Genomic DNA, 14,224 nt, shown 5'->3' with positions numbered 1-14,224 from the left:
AATGCTCGTCAAATCCTGTCCCCGTATATCACCTTTATTCACTGGTATGCGCTACTACTCCCAGATCAGACAGGTTCCACTTTGGATTGGAGGAAAGCAAGTAACATCAACCAGCCGCGGAACAACCATTCACAAGCACCCGAGAACAGGACAGAAAAGCTGCGAGGTGGTTATTGCCGGTGAACTGGAAACGTGAGCTATATGTTCGTTTTCAAATTTCTTCGATAAAAGCTAAAGGGAAGAACACATTATGCCATCAGGAGAGAAGCGATTCGTCACAGTCGCGAAGCTTATAAATCATGGGGTATGGTCTCCGGTTGGGAAAGACGGTCCGTATTACAAAATGTACGTTTATTCAATGTACTGTCTGTTGTGAATATAGAGTATCAGCGGCTGATCGCTCTCTGACTCAGGCCTTACGATTGCTGAAGGAGCGATCCGCAAATACTGCGAGCCTACTTCGTGCAGATGCCGACTTTTCAGACCTTCTTGTTCACAGTGATATAGACTCTTCTATAAACTTATTGGACGGTTCTGCTGAAACGTGAGCTGTTTCCCAGACATATATTTGTAGCTCATTGCTAATATGCCATAGAGCAATATCTATTGAAGCAAGGCAAAAATCGTCACCGCTAAAGGACTTCAACTGATACTGACTTCTACTTAGGGATATATGCCACAGACTATAGATGGCAGCTTGGCCATGGTGATGAAGGAACCACACGGGCCGGTTTTCAGCATACCGGCGTTCAATTTCCCACTCACGCTGGCAATGCGTAGCATAGGTAAGCATGTATCGGCTATCCTCAGATAGTCATTCATAAACACTCAACGGCGCAACATCATAACTTACAGTCTATCCCCTCGCTTGCGGTAACACTGTGGTCATGAAGGGTGAGCATGCAATACTTCCTCAATACCAATGGGAAAATTGACCTTTTCTCATAGCATCACCACTTGTACCCCAGCTTTCAACCTTCATTGCTGCGCTATTCAATGATGCAGGACTCCCTCCCGGCGTGCTTCAAATATTGAGCTTCTCCGAAGATGAAGTAGGCAAAAGAGTTGAGCAGCTTATTGCTCACGATGACATACGTGTACGACTATATCGGCGAAGGCAACTTCCTCTAAAGTTGACTGCTTCACGCTGATATGATGAATGTAGTTTGTCAATTTCACCGGTTCAATTAGTTTAGGCAAACAGCTAGCAAGCCTTTGTGGACAGTATCTTAAGTATGTGATATTGGAAACAAGTCATGTGTTTCTAGACGCTGACAATACTGTGCTGAAGGCCTTCAGTCATGGAGCTGGGGGGTAAGGCCCCAGCCATTGTTTTACCCTCAGCTAATTTGCAGCTGGCCGCCAATCACGTGAGTTTCGTCTCCATTATTTATTTCCACTATGATTTTTGGTGTTGAGAAATGGGTTTTCTGCAGATTTTGTTTGGGGCATTTCTTAACTCGGGACAAGTTTGCATGTCAATGGAAAGAGTCATCGTCCATGAAGAAATTGCTGAAGAATTCGAGCAAGTCCTCAAATCAGAGGCCATCAAGGCAGGTTGGGTTGGGGGCATGGAATTGGTTAGATCGGGAGCAGGAGAAAGAGCGAGAAATATGGTTGACCAAGCTGTGAAGATGGTAAGAGTAGTCTGCAATCTGTCCAATTACATATGGCTAACATCATATTTCCCTTGATTAAAGGGAGCCAGAGTGATTTACAGCGCAGGAGCGGACAGCTCAGCCACGTCGCTTTCGTCGGAATCTGCATTCCCACCAACGATTCTAGCTGATGTTCACCACGATGCGGATCTCTTTCAGGTCGAGTCATTTGCCCCCATTTTGACGATCCAGTCGGGGTCTGATTTACCTTCAATAATTGCCATGACGAATTCTCACGAAACAGGCCTTTCTGCGTCTGTTTTTTGTCAAGACCTCGCTCTGGCTCTCAAAGTGGCACGGAGTCTACAGTCCGGGGCCGTCCATATTAATGGCATGAGCGTCCATGATCAACACGGACTGCCTCATGGAGGCACGAAGAACAGCGGATGGAGCAGATTCAATGGCAAAGGCGCCATTGAAAGTTTTACTCAGACCAAAGTTATTCGAATTAATGGAACGAATCCCTCATTGCCTTTGTCAGCGCTCTACCGTGGCTTACCAGAGAATGATTATAGTAACCTTTAGTCTATTGCGGCCACGTACACTTCCCAGTCATGTTTGTTTTTGGTCCGCTTTTGGCTTGGCGATCATTTGATGAGCACTCGGTGTGGAGTGGAAGAAAAAATATTTCAAGAAAGTAGAGCAACATTGTCGGGGAATGTTGCAGGTGAGCTAAGTCTCCACGGTGATGTTGTGCTTTTGACGCTGTCCGACATTCTGAAGTGTCATAACAGACAACAATATGCATCATTCGTTGACACTTACCTTACAGGCGAATTCGTAACGTCTTCCGAGTCACGAAGAGAGAGTAGCTCTCTCACTAGACTCCAATTTCCCAACCGCTTGATCACAAAACTACTGTATCTCCGTACAAATACAGAAATAAATCTTGTCCAATTGTCAGTATCAGTTTACGATACACGTAGTCCTGCATTTTGGACAGACTCGACACACGACTCAATCTGGTGGGCGATCCCTTTTTTGATGATGTCGAAACCTCGGCAGGAGGGACTTGCACATAAGTGAGAGGTTTGCTGCTGTGGTGGTAGTCGGAAAATTGAGGCCAGCTGATCCTCTTTGTGCTCATGCATCGCTCTTCTCTGTCAAAAAACATAGAGATAAGTTGCTCTCCGTATTTATAATTCGGATTTTAGGCTAGTCAACTGTGCTTCTTTGTATATCGGTGCTCAACGGAAGACGATTTATTCCGATTCGCGCCAAATATTGGCGACCGAAATCGTTGGGTAGTTCAGTTCCAGGTCGCGGCAGCTCTTCGTCCAGTCATTAGTTTGGTGGCTCAAATTGCCCTTAGTTTGTTTGGTTTCACCTTTTCTATCCATCAGAGTGCATATGGCTCTTTAACTACGAAAGCTGGTAGATTAGAGTAAGCACTAGCGATTACCAGTAGCTTTTGGGCCCAATACTAGCTGTAGACGTTTATTATATATATAGGACTTACTACTACTTTCTTCGAAAAGTGCTAGAACTACGTTACTTACTGTAGCCAAAACAGTCACTCGTTATAAAAATGAAAACTCCTCCATCGTCGGACTTTCGCCCTTCTCGGAGGCACCAAAACAGTCTGTTGAGGGGGTTTGTTGTTGTGTGTTTACCTTATGCCCATCCAGCTAATGCAAGTATTTCTGTAGTAGCAGAGGCCACTCTCAAATGACGTCATTGCGGCGAATGGTTTGTACTTTTTAGTTCTGGAGTGAAGAGTAACAGGAACAAGCATCAAGAATATATAAGGCATGTGATTGAAGTGAATGCTGACCAGATCTCCTTTCCCACCAATTACTTCTAGTCTCAGGTTCCGAGTGCAGTCATCCCTCCCAACAATACCTATCCTGTTAACTTGAAAAGGATTTTTGTGGGATTAATTCATCGTCATACATCTTCAAGCGACAGACAATAGTATCTCTGCCAGCACCGTGCAACCATAACTCACCCTTCAAGGACAACTGCTAATCCAAATGGCTGGCCCTCCTTCCTGTGAGTCAAGATGGTCAATTCCTCTGAGCCAGCCACATTCAATAAAGCTCCTGTGATTTCTAATCACATATCATAGCTACTGGAGATGTTCTCCTTTACTTCCTGGCTTTGTTCATTCCACCTATACCGGTGTAAGTTATATTTCCGTTGAGAGCTGAAGACGCAATCTGACGACTGTCTTAGATTTATGAAGAGGGGATGCGCTGCGGATCTTTGGATCAACATTCTTCTTTGGATCCTTGGATGGATTCCTGGTGAGTGATGGTGCACAAATTCATATATATATACAGGGATCGGAGATGTGCTTTTGTAGCGCTTTGCGATTGACATTAAACGTGGGTAATGCTGATTGGATTATCTTTAGGGGTTTTGCATGCTTGGTGGATCATCTCCAAATACGGGCGCCCTGAAGGAGCCCCTGTAGGATCCACTTATCGTTACTGAGCGTAGGCCACCAAACTATCATCGAAGTTATTTGTCTGGCGCGAGGATTCTTATGTAGCTGTTGAACTTCGATATTAGTGATATTAAGCTGGGGAAGAAGAGGTATAATGGAAAGAAGGCGCAAGATCTACGGTTATAACTGGCTCACTATTAGTATGGCGCATCTAACATGTTAACATGTTACATACAGTTTTAAGTCCATGGCGGATAAAAAATTTCAGTAAACAATTATTCATTCAAAGTATATTAATGGACGGTGTATGTATGCTCTCGCTGGCTTTGCGTAGGCTTTCGAAAGCATGTCCCTGGATAGAGCACAGGACAACTAACACAGGTTACATCGTATTGTTTAAAAGGGAGAGATTATATTGCCATTGAAGCGTTAGTCATTACCAGATGAGCCTGTGTAATTCTCGAAGACAGGAAGTATGGGTAAAAATAGTTAAATGAAAGAGTACGTTCTGTACAAAAAAGCATACATAGTACGTAGTTACCACAATAACCAAACTGCGTGCATGGAAACATTATTCAGTTTTATATAGAGTTTAAAAATAAAAAACAGATGCGTCGTACATGATGATGTTGACTTTCCCCAAAATAACTAACTGCCATAAAGAAAGGCACGCCAGAACTGGAAGATGCCTAATAACTTCATGACTTCAAGCCTAACTATGACATGCCTAAATGATTATCCATAGTTAGCTGCTTGCGCTTCACTCGCTCTCCTTCGCTGGTCTTTGTCCTGCTCATCATTTTTCGACTTCTCGACGACTATTGGCTATCTTTGACGTATTCAATCGTATCATCCATCCTCACTTTTAGAAATGCCGACACCGTCTACAACGACAAATGGGACAGGGCCTCATACAACTGTGACTGCGCCTATCAAATCATCTGCGGCTAAGTCAAGGGGCGCTCTCAAGCGCCTGAAGGCGAAAGCGAGGGGGGGTGGAGGGGGCGGAAAAGGAAGCAGCCGAATGAGCGAGACTCCAACTGACACAGAAAGTGAAGCTGAGGTATGTCGCTTCGTTTCCGCAATTGTATCGTCACGATACTAACAAAAGACGCCAGTCAACGACATCGACTGTAGATCTGTCTACATTGGAGATTGATCCGTCGGATCCACGCTTCACAGTGTTCTCCAACATATTTGCTCATTTTCAAGGAGGAGAAGGGGCCGAAATTCCCGAGCAATTCACGGGACCAGCCAAGGGAGAGGTTTATTATTCAGACGAAGAGGACGATGACCAAGAGGCCAAGGAAAATGCAGTGAAGAGGGCCCAGGAGCAAGAGGGATTGACCCGAAGGCAGCGAAGACAAGCCGCTGTGAGTTTTGCAATTCAATGTTCTCATTTTTTATGGGACTGACTTGGGCCGTCTGCGTAGAAATTGACGGTGGCCGAGCTTAAGCAACTTGTCGATAGGCCAGAGGTTGTAGATTGGTATGATTGCGATGCGCGAGACCCCCGGCTTTTGGTCAACCTCAAATCTCACCGCAAGTGGGTATCTGGTACTGACTCATGCGATTTATACTAATTATCCCAGTACTGTGCCGGTTCCAAGCCACTGGAACGCTAAGAGAGACTATCTGGCTGGCAAAAGGGGTATCGAAAAGCCGCCGTATCTTCTTCCGTGTACGTAGTAATCCGCTCAATTTTTTTTTTGTTAGCTTACTGATGGCCTAATACTTAGCCTGGATCGCGGAGACGGGCATTGGGGAGCAGCGCGATGCGGTAAAGGCTAAAGAGGCGGAGCAGAGTCTTCGGCAAAAGACGCGAGAGCGTGTTCAACCAAAAATGGGAAAGATTGATATCGATTACCAAAAATTGCATGACGCCTTTTTCAAATACCAGGGCAAACCTAGCATGAGTAAATTCGGAGAAGCGTAAGCATGTTTGAACTGGGGACTTTATCCTTTGGCTAATGCTTGGCTGATAAATGATGAAGCTACTATGAAGGCAAGGAGCTTGAGACTGACCTGCGAACCAAGAAGCCTGGAGAATTATCCCAAGAGCTTATAGAAGCATTGTCAATCCCCCCTCTGGCTCCTCCACCTTGGCTCATCGCCATGCAGCGATTTGGTCCTCCGCCTAGCTATCCTAACCTTCGTATTCGAGGTCTCAATGCGCCTATTCCACCGGGGTACGTTGTGGCAATTAGATGAATAAACCTAGCTAAGAGTTCCACAGTGCTCAATGGGGTTTCCATCCAGGTGGATGGGGAAAACCTCCCATGGACGATTTCAATCGACCTCTTTACGGCGACGTCTTTGGCGTGCTGCAGGGTGCTGAAATAGCTGTGAGTGGGCTGTACATGTATGAGGAACACAATTTGATATCTCTTTCGCAGCATCAGAATGAAGTCGACCGAAGCCTCTGGGGCGAGATTGAGCACGTCGAAGAAGGTATGTGAAACTGATATCACATATTGCGGAATACTCACACATTGCCATAGAATCCGAAGAGGAGTCTGAAGAGGAGGAAGAAGAGGAGGAGGAGGAGGAAGCCGAAAAGCCTGCCGCCAACGTCCCTGCTGATGGCTTGGAGACCCCCTCGGGTTTGGCAACGCCTTCGGGTTACCACTCTGTCGTGTCTACAGTACCTGGCGGTCTTGAAACTCCCGATTTCATGGACCTTAGAAAGAATACCAAAGCCCAGGCGGAGGATGTTCCATCTGGACCAAAGGAGTTGTACCAGGTTATCCCCGAAAGGGAAACCACCTCTCGGGGCCTTATGGGAAGTTCGACAGCTTATGATATCGGTGCTGTGGGCAAGGGTAGTGGACTTGCAGTGTTGGGCGGCGAAGATAGCGGCCGAAAGGTAAGTCACTCTTCCGTTGTAGATATCTGTCATCTGACATATCATTGGATGGTTGTAGCGTAAAGCAGGAGACGTTGATATTTCTGTCGACACCGATGAAGAGCTCACACAGGAGCAACTTCGGGCCAAGTACGAAGCTTCTAGAGCTCAGCAAAACCGAGTCTACGTCCCCGGGGCCGACGCCGATAGAAGCGGTTTCGAAGATGTTATGTCTGGTGAGATGAAGAAAAGGGCGAGGAAGGATGATAAAAGGGGAAAAGAGAAGGCCGAAAAGTTCAAGTTTTAATTCCAAGACGTGCGGTTGCGATTGTCTTTACCAGTATGTACTTGCTGTTGCCGCAGGAATTCCTGGGGCTCTATATGCATCGATCTACTGAGTATACTCGATGTAAGAAGCCAGCAATGATATCTCCTCCATCGGCTAGTTTTCCAGTGATGTTTTATTGTTATATATATCGGCCATTTGAGCGATGTATAAGACTGCCCCAGCATGCCCGTCTTGTAAGTTTGCCGACAAGCAAGATGTTTTTATTATGGCGGGAGTTGTCCGTACCAAAGGAGATCCGGGATCGGATTCAAGGCAGGGTTGTATACGTAAGGCGATGAATGAAATGTGGTTGGTGGGCTAGGATGCGGGGCACCGGCCCAAGTCCCCATAGAAGGAGCCGTTCGCCGTTTCGGACCGGGTAGCTCGTCGCAGATACATCACCTGCGCGCCCCTTCGCACACTTAAAGCTGCCTGCTTTCTCATCCACCACTCTCTAATCCCAGCCGTCGACGCATTTTTTGTTTTCCTTTGAGACCCCTAGTAAGTAGCTCCAGCAGCTCATGCTCCCGCCCACATCCAGCTGACCTCGCACAGCATATTATAGATCCAATTATCCAACATGGTCAAGGCTGTCGTTTGCGGTGCTGCCGGTGAGCGTCTATCCTTTCTTTCCCCCCATCCCTCATCACCAGCATCCACCGTCACTTGCATCCTAGCAAACGAGAATACATTGCTGACTTCTGTCAACTCCTAGGTGGTATCGGTCAACCCCTCTCCCTCTTGCTCAAGCTCAATCCTCTCATCACTGAGCTCAGTCTCTACGACGTTGTCAACGCGCCTGGTGTAAGTGCTCTATCGTTTACCTTTATGCTTTGAAGGAGGCACGCTTGCTTGAATGTGTAAACTCCGCTAACCTCTTGTCTGAAAAGGTGGCTGCCGATTTGTCACACATCGCTACCCCCGCCCAGGTCGCCGGGTTCCTTCCTCCCGACAATGGAGCCGAGAAGGCCCTCAAAGGCGCTGATATCGTTGTTATCCCTGCTGGTGTTCCAAGGAAGCCGGGTATGACCAGGGACGACCTTTTCGTGAGTAGATCTTTATCAATATTGACTACACGGCGCTGACATATCGTCTACACTTAGAACGTGAGCATATCTTATATTCCAAGTCAGACCGTGCTCATTCTCCGTATGACGTGATGTAGATCAACGCTGGCATCTGTGCGACCCTTGCCCAGTCTATCGCCAATGCGTGCCCCGAGGCCTTTATTCTTGTCATTTCCAACCCTGTCAACTCCACCGTTCCCGTCTTCGCAGAGACACTCAAAAAGGCTGGTGTTTTCAACCCAAAGAAGTAAGATCTCATCGTAGTAACAACGGGGGGACAATATCTAATGATCTATAGGCTCTTCGGTGTGAGCCACCTGGATGTTGTTCGGGCTTCCACCTTCGTCGCCTCTGTCGTGGGCAAGCCTAAAGATGCTGCAAAGTATTCCGTGCCTGTCGTTGGAGGCCACTCTGGTGCTACCATTTTGCCCCTGTTATCTCAGGCTAAGCCCGCTATCGTAAGATTTTTGAGACTTTTAGTTTTTCAGCGTATACTAACCGCAGCATCCTAGGCTGAAGTTCTAAGTGATAAGGAGAAGCGAGATGCACTTGTCCACCGAATCCAATTCGGAGGTGACGAGGTTGTCAAGGCAAAAGGTTAATTGCTTATCATCTGTTTATACCTGTAAAAATACTGATCTAACCATCCTCAGACGGTGCCGGCTCTGCCACCCTTTCTATGGCCCAAGGTAAGGCGTCGCAATTACGTTTGCAAGGCATCATTGCTAATCATCTTTATCCAGCGGGCGCCGAGTTCGCCGAGTTCGTATTGCAGGCCGCGTACGGAAGCCAGAAGGGCAAGGTCGTGCAGTCCTACGTTTTCTTGGGTGCCGACGCCGGTGGTAACGAGATCAAGAAGGAGATCGGCGCCGACCTCGATTACTTTTCCGTCAACGTGGAGCTTGGCGTCAGTGACATCAATCACTTTATTTGATATTTATTAACTCTTGCTTGTAGCCCAACGGTATTGAGAAGATCTTGCCGATCGGTAAGATTGACGACAACGAGCAAACTCTTCTTGCTGCCGCTGTGAAGGAACTCGGCCCAAGCATTGAAAAGGTACGTGATTGGCCCGCATTTTTGTGCATGATGTCTAACAAAAATCCATATAGGGCGTTACCTTCCAGCCCCCTCCTCCCAAGCTCTAAAAAGCTGGTGACTGAAAAGTCTCGTTAGTCATGGAAGTAGAAAAAGTTTGTAAGAAACATATGCAAGCAAGAAGTTAAAAGAAAAGATGCATACATTACTAAGTACCGTCTGCTGTATGCTCGTAATTGCCAGATTTCTTCAGTCTCTGACAATTCCTAAACTTGGCAAAACTGCTACGAGTAAGGGAATGTTGTGCACTTAGGCTCTTTTTTTTTTTTCATCATAACGCCAAAAGCATAGTACATGGATGTAAGCTTGGAAATGGGTGAACGATTGCTACGATTCAAAGTAAACAACCCTTATTATGGCCCTGCTGATAGTGAATAGTGTGTGCTGCGTATTGTTTATCTGCTCTAATGGGGTTGATGCTACCTTAAGGGCCTGGTTCACCAACGGCATTCGCGACTGATCTCGGCCCCTTCCCCCTCGCGCGCACTGATCTTCTGTTCCTAATATATCTTGGCGATGGTATCGTTCTGAATCGGTGAAGGGGGCCATCTGCGGTCTGCGGCGATGGCACGAGGTCCGAGGAGGAACTGCCTCCCTCGCTTTGCCCGCAAAGACAGGAGGAGCATAGTAAGTAAACAAGCACGGACAGCCGATATTCACCCTCATACTTCCTCCCGTCCCAACTGATCAAAAGCATCTTCCCAATAGGCTGAGCTGCAACTTCCGACTCCAAAGACCTCTGTCACAATTCTACTTACCGACATGGCCGAGCCGGCCTTTCCTGATACAACAGCAGCTTCCTTGTCTTCCCTTTCTACCTCTCAACAGAAGTACTCCAATTCTTCCGGAAATAATGAATGTGCAGCCTCCACGCCCTCAGACTGATCGAGAGCTCGACAAGTCCAGAGACAAGCTTCAAAAACATTAATGGTCTTTCTCATCCATGACCTTCCACTTCCTTCGGTGCAAAAGGATTATTTGACCCTTCTACAGTATTGTTTGCAAACTTGGATTTGTGGGTTCTCAGATCATGAGAGACTTCGTGAGTGCCATTGTGCTCCAACGTCCCTTTCAAAAATAGCTAATACACATGGAGCTAGACTTTGAGAAGCGACAAATCGTTTGGCCTATTCCAGCTGATCAAAGCTTGGGCAGGTGACTGCGTATCTATTGCCACTCGTCGAAGATCCATCATTACTCCTCGGACCTCTGACGTTATCCTACTATTTACCTGCTTAGCTCCAGCTGGGCCATCTATAACTGCCGTCAATCTCATCATAATGAGATTGGACACAATGAATTTTTCTATGGCAGTCCCACTTAGCTGCCATAATTCTTCGCAATAGGCCCAGAGACGATGCCTTCGCTGACAGGTCATTTGTCAGTCCGCAAGGGCAATGTTTCGCCATGCAAACATTCAATGGCAATGACGGTCACTCTACCATTCCTCAATCATTATTCACTTCTTCCGAAAGAAACAGATCATAGGTTAAATGGAGTTGCAAGAAGCGCATGGTATCGCAAGATCTTTTTCTACATGTTGTAATTATTTATTTCTAGTCGTGTCTCAACATATTCTACATGTACAATAGGTGTAACGGAGAGCCATTTAAAACAATATAAAGTTTAACAATATACATGTGATGACTCATAGACTATGGACAGTGTAACGTACATATGGTAGTGATTCATGACAAATCAATATTTAAAAGGCCCGCAGAACTCTTAAATGGGAAGGCTGGTACTACAACGCGACCCAGCGGGTGTCTCTTCGGGTATGTAGATAGACTTCTGCCATACTAGATTGCCGTCGACCAACTCTCCAATCTCCACTTTTTCCTGGGACCAAGTTCGACACCTTGTATTAAGATAAGATAGGCACCTTACTCATCACGTAAAACAACCCCTACTCACAAGGTAACGCTTTCCTTCTTTCAGTATAGTCGACCCTAAAGCTCTGGCATCCCACACACTCAGCATGCCTTTGCGGAATGCCTCTCGATGTCCCTCTCGGCCATCTCTGAATCTAATCATTCGAAAATCTCGAACGTCACGAGGCGGACATATCGTCTGCAGAGATCAGTAAACGTCTTTTCGGTTTGCGTACACCTACTTCTAATTCTGTCTCAACTTCTATCCTGCCTTCTTCCATCTCTCTACTCAGACGTAACTGGGCATAACGTGCGAGATGTGAAATTTGAGTTGATGAAAAATTCCTCATTCTGGACAGAAGGTCTTTGGCATGGAGCAGCTCTTCGAACTCATTTTCCATAGTATCAGATGATTCTTCTTGCACTATAGATGTGAACCGCTCAGATAGCATACAAAAGATTAAATGAACGAGGAAACTCACAACCAGCGGGACTTGTTTCAATAGCGTATTGAGTCAAAAGCGCCCCGAGATCCCTCACCTTTTCGACCTCTTTTTCTTTCCTCTCCATGAGTCTTGTCCGTTCAGACCAATATCGTTCCTAGATATTAATGACAACCTATGTAGGTGATACATACCTTCCATTTGTCCTGGCGTCTTTTCTCCTCCTCCTCATTCCATGGCGACTCTCTGATATTGCGATCGCCATTTGTAAAAGCGATGGGGAAAAGCCGTTCAATTACAATGTCCATTAAAGTTATTACCCCACCATCGACTGACAGACTTGATAGGCCAGAAATGTATGCTTGAGACTGCATGCCTAATCGGGCATGCCATCTGGCCAAAGATGTAGAGTTACCTGAGAGGACAAGCCGACATGTCTTACGAGCTTCAAAAACATCCGTTCCCTCGCTACTTGACTGTAACTAATAAGTCAGCATAGTCAAGCTTATTAAACATACTTTTGCCCCTGTGATAGCGAGTTTGCGTCCAACGACAATCTTTTCTTTAACCACTGCACGCTTGAGACAGTCATCAATTTGCGCATTGATGCAGTACCATCCGTCAGTCAACTCAAGCGAACCAACAGAACCATCTTTCCCATCGATTGAATGAATTGTTGATACGAGGAGCACCATGGGCAAGCTCGGGGATGAATCGCGCTCCAGTATTCGTCTGACAAGTGGCCGTTGTGCGACACCAAACTCACGCTCATATCTAACTGTCAGCTGCTACATCTTAAGAACATTACGCACCGATATTTAAGCTGTGATATAACTTCTTCCCATGACCATTTTTCTGTAAGCAAATCCGGCCTCGCCTGAACTTCACCAGCCAATTTCCACAATATCTGCACCCAATGATTTTTAGTCCATTCTGGGGTGACGAGCGCACAGCCACATCGACGCATCACTGCCAAGGCTTCATCTGTGCCAACGTGGGTGTTGTCGTTGAATAAGAATCGATAATATTGAGCTGTTGCAGGAGATATTGCACAAATGTCATTCGGGCTGCTATAAATCAGTTAAACAGCCTTACACAGTGTACCTCACTTACATTCCCATTTCTACTAGTTCTTCATATGTGTTGTACTGAGGATGTAGATGATATTGCTTCAAAGATAATCTTTGCGACGGCACTATGCGGATGAGCATCAGCCTGTAAATACAGTCACTCACTCGTCAAATCGAAGACAGGATTGTACAGGCTCTTTTGAATTTGTAAACTGGGAGTCATGGGTCCTTTGGTCGGGATAGCAGTTGTCCGAAATGGAGTTACGAACTTGGGCCTTGACCGCAGGACTGTAGATGTCACCCCAAGCCCTATTCTTCGAGGACCAGTAGAGGGAGTTTTAATAGCGCTGCTCTTAGTCTTGCCCGAATATGTGTTCGTAGTAGTCATAAGGGGTTTTCTGAGCGGCGTGGAGGGCTGAGAAGTTGGAAGTTGGTGTTGGACGCTTGATCGCAATGATCGTGAGGGCATAGATCGAGGTGATGAGCTGGACTTGACATCCTCGAACAAAGACGTCACTTTTGCAACGCTGGAACGATTTGGCGTCGGTGCCGACTTGCCAGATGCCAGACGAAAACTTGACGGCGCTCCTGATTGAGGGTTGATATCTAATAAGTAGTCCGCTGTTGATTCGATTTCGGCGAACATGCTGAGCGCCTTTCGTTGCGCAGAAGAAGAAGGCTCCGCAATAGAGGTACCGCGACCGGTCTGGAATCCCATTCTAAAATCTGCTGCCGTGGTCCCTGGCTGAGGTTCTGGGATTATAGGAATCATGGATGATGAGGGTACGGAAGGATGAAATAATGTGGGTCCTTCTTGAAAGGCCATGGGCGCTTTCTTGCTACGTGCAGACAGAAGGTTAGGGTCTGCTGCCCCTCGTCCAGCCTGAAAACCAGCAGAGGGAGTAGTAGGCGTATCCTCGATTGAAACACTGATCCGCTGGTGTTTGGATGGAGAGTTAGCCGCCAATGCTTCTTCTCCACCATCTTCTCCAATTTGATGCCATAATCTTTTAGCTTTTTCTAACGCGGTTTTGGATGGTGGTGCAATGGCTTTCCCTCTAGCGGTTGAAAAGCCAGCATCTTTTGCTCGTGAGACATATTCCTCTGCCTTCATATGCGGCGTATTTAAATCCGCTACCATTGTTCTTTCAGCAGTTCTAGGACCATCTTCTCGACGATTCTCATTTTCTGCGAAAGCAAAGTCATCTAGGTCCTCTGCTGTTATGCCAGATAGCAGATCATCGATATCTTGCTGGGCACTGACATGAGGCGGAACTCGGCAAGCGCCGGGAATGGGGACTAGACGGAGCGGAGAGGCGGTAGGCATGGGAGCATAGGAAGAAAGATGGAGAGAAGGACATGGAAGGAGGACGCAAAGGTTGCTAGGTGTGTGGAACGTCTAAATACCCAAACGCGTAATGGAGCCGAAAGAGAGTCGCGCGCCTTCTTACGTAA

At 46.6% G+C, this 14,224-nt stretch overlaps 5 protein-coding genes and 1 non-coding gene; 5 read left to right on the top strand and 1 right to left on the bottom strand.

Moving 5' to 3' along the window:
* CNAG_03269 (aldehyde dehydrogenase) overlaps positions 1 to 2,764 on the top strand; it is a 2,841-nt gene extending 77 nt beyond the window's left edge. The window contains exons 1-11 of the mRNA XM_012195506.1: positions 1 to 192; positions 261 to 345; positions 414 to 544; positions 596 to 611; positions 668 to 785; positions 856 to 894; positions 949 to 1,097; positions 1,166 to 1,233; positions 1,292 to 1,370; positions 1,437 to 1,637; positions 1,701 to 2,764. The exon at positions 1 to 192 is cut by the window's left edge and continues 77 nt beyond it. Coding sequence (XP_012050896.1) covers positions 1 to 192; positions 261 to 345; positions 414 to 544; positions 596 to 611; positions 668 to 785; positions 856 to 894; positions 949 to 1,097; positions 1,166 to 1,233; positions 1,292 to 1,370; positions 1,437 to 1,637; positions 1,701 to 2,183 — 1,561 coding nt within the window. The 3' untranslated portion in view covers positions 2,184 to 2,764.
* Positions 2,765 to 3,427: 663 nt separating this feature from the next.
* On the top strand, positions 3,428 to 4,413 carry CNAG_03268 (hypothetical protein). XM_012195747.1 has 4 exons: positions 3,428 to 3,650; positions 3,727 to 3,781; positions 3,834 to 3,904; positions 4,015 to 4,413. Exons 1-4 carry the CDS (start codon positions 3,632 to 3,634, stop codon positions 4,092 to 4,094), a joined length of 225 nt encoding a protein of 74 aa, XP_012051137.1. The 5' UTR covers positions 3,428 to 3,631; the 3' UTR covers positions 4,095 to 4,413.
* Positions 4,414 to 4,819: 406 nt separating this feature from the next.
* On the top strand, positions 4,820 to 7,402 carry CNAG_03267 (splicing factor 3B subunit 2). XM_012195746.1 has 10 exons: positions 4,820 to 5,110; positions 5,166 to 5,420; positions 5,481 to 5,593; positions 5,640 to 5,728; positions 5,787 to 5,979; positions 6,042 to 6,236; positions 6,284 to 6,392; positions 6,444 to 6,498; positions 6,549 to 6,913; positions 6,972 to 7,402. The coding sequence occupies exons 1-10, from the start codon at positions 4,919 to 4,921 to the stop codon at positions 7,197 to 7,199; spliced, it is 1,794 nt and encodes a 597-aa protein (XP_012051136.1). The 5' UTR covers positions 4,820 to 4,918; the 3' UTR covers positions 7,200 to 7,402.
* A 235-nt stretch (positions 7,403 to 7,637) lies between these two features.
* Positions 7,638 to 9,547, top strand: CNAG_03266 (malate dehydrogenase, NAD-dependent). XM_012195505.1 has 12 exons: positions 7,638 to 7,721; positions 7,776 to 7,831; positions 7,936 to 8,024; positions 8,111 to 8,266; positions 8,324 to 8,326; positions 8,386 to 8,534; positions 8,586 to 8,745; positions 8,800 to 8,884; positions 8,941 to 8,976; positions 9,031 to 9,194; positions 9,245 to 9,346; positions 9,400 to 9,547. The coding sequence occupies exons 2-12, from the start codon at positions 7,801 to 7,803 to the stop codon at positions 9,433 to 9,435; spliced, it is 1,011 nt and encodes a 336-aa protein (XP_012050895.1). The 5' UTR covers positions 7,638 to 7,721; positions 7,776 to 7,800; the 3' UTR covers positions 9,436 to 9,547.
* Positions 9,548 to 9,889: 342 nt separating this feature from the next.
* Positions 9,890 to 11,004, top strand: CNAG_12749. Its single transcript, XR_001046058.1, has 3 exons — positions 9,890 to 10,012; positions 10,094 to 10,427; positions 10,486 to 11,004. It is a non-coding gene; the product is annotated as a hypothetical RNA (non-coding RNA).
* Positions 10,997 to 14,152, bottom strand: CNAG_03265 (hypothetical protein). XM_012195504.1 has 9 exons: positions 12,935 to 14,152; positions 12,813 to 12,894; positions 12,512 to 12,766; positions 12,218 to 12,473; positions 11,894 to 12,181; positions 11,739 to 11,856; positions 11,499 to 11,680; positions 11,300 to 11,455; positions 10,997 to 11,243 (listed from the first exon to the last, which is right to left on the bottom strand). Exons 1-9 carry the CDS (start codon positions 14,094 to 14,096, stop codon positions 11,130 to 11,132), a joined length of 2,613 nt encoding a protein of 870 aa, XP_012050894.1. The 5' UTR covers positions 14,097 to 14,152; the 3' UTR covers positions 10,997 to 11,129.
* Positions 14,153 to 14,224: the final 72 nt, after the last annotated feature.

Source organism: Cryptococcus neoformans, chromosome 8 (genome assembly GCF_000149245.1).
Source record: "Cryptococcus neoformans var. grubii H99 chromosome 8, complete sequence".
In the NCBI taxonomy this organism is placed as follows: domain Eukaryota; kingdom Fungi; phylum Basidiomycota; class Tremellomycetes; order Tremellales; family Cryptococcaceae; genus Cryptococcus; species Cryptococcus neoformans.
The sequence above is the reverse complement of the archived record's forward strand: the minus strand, read 5'-3'. Positions and strand labels throughout refer to the sequence as shown.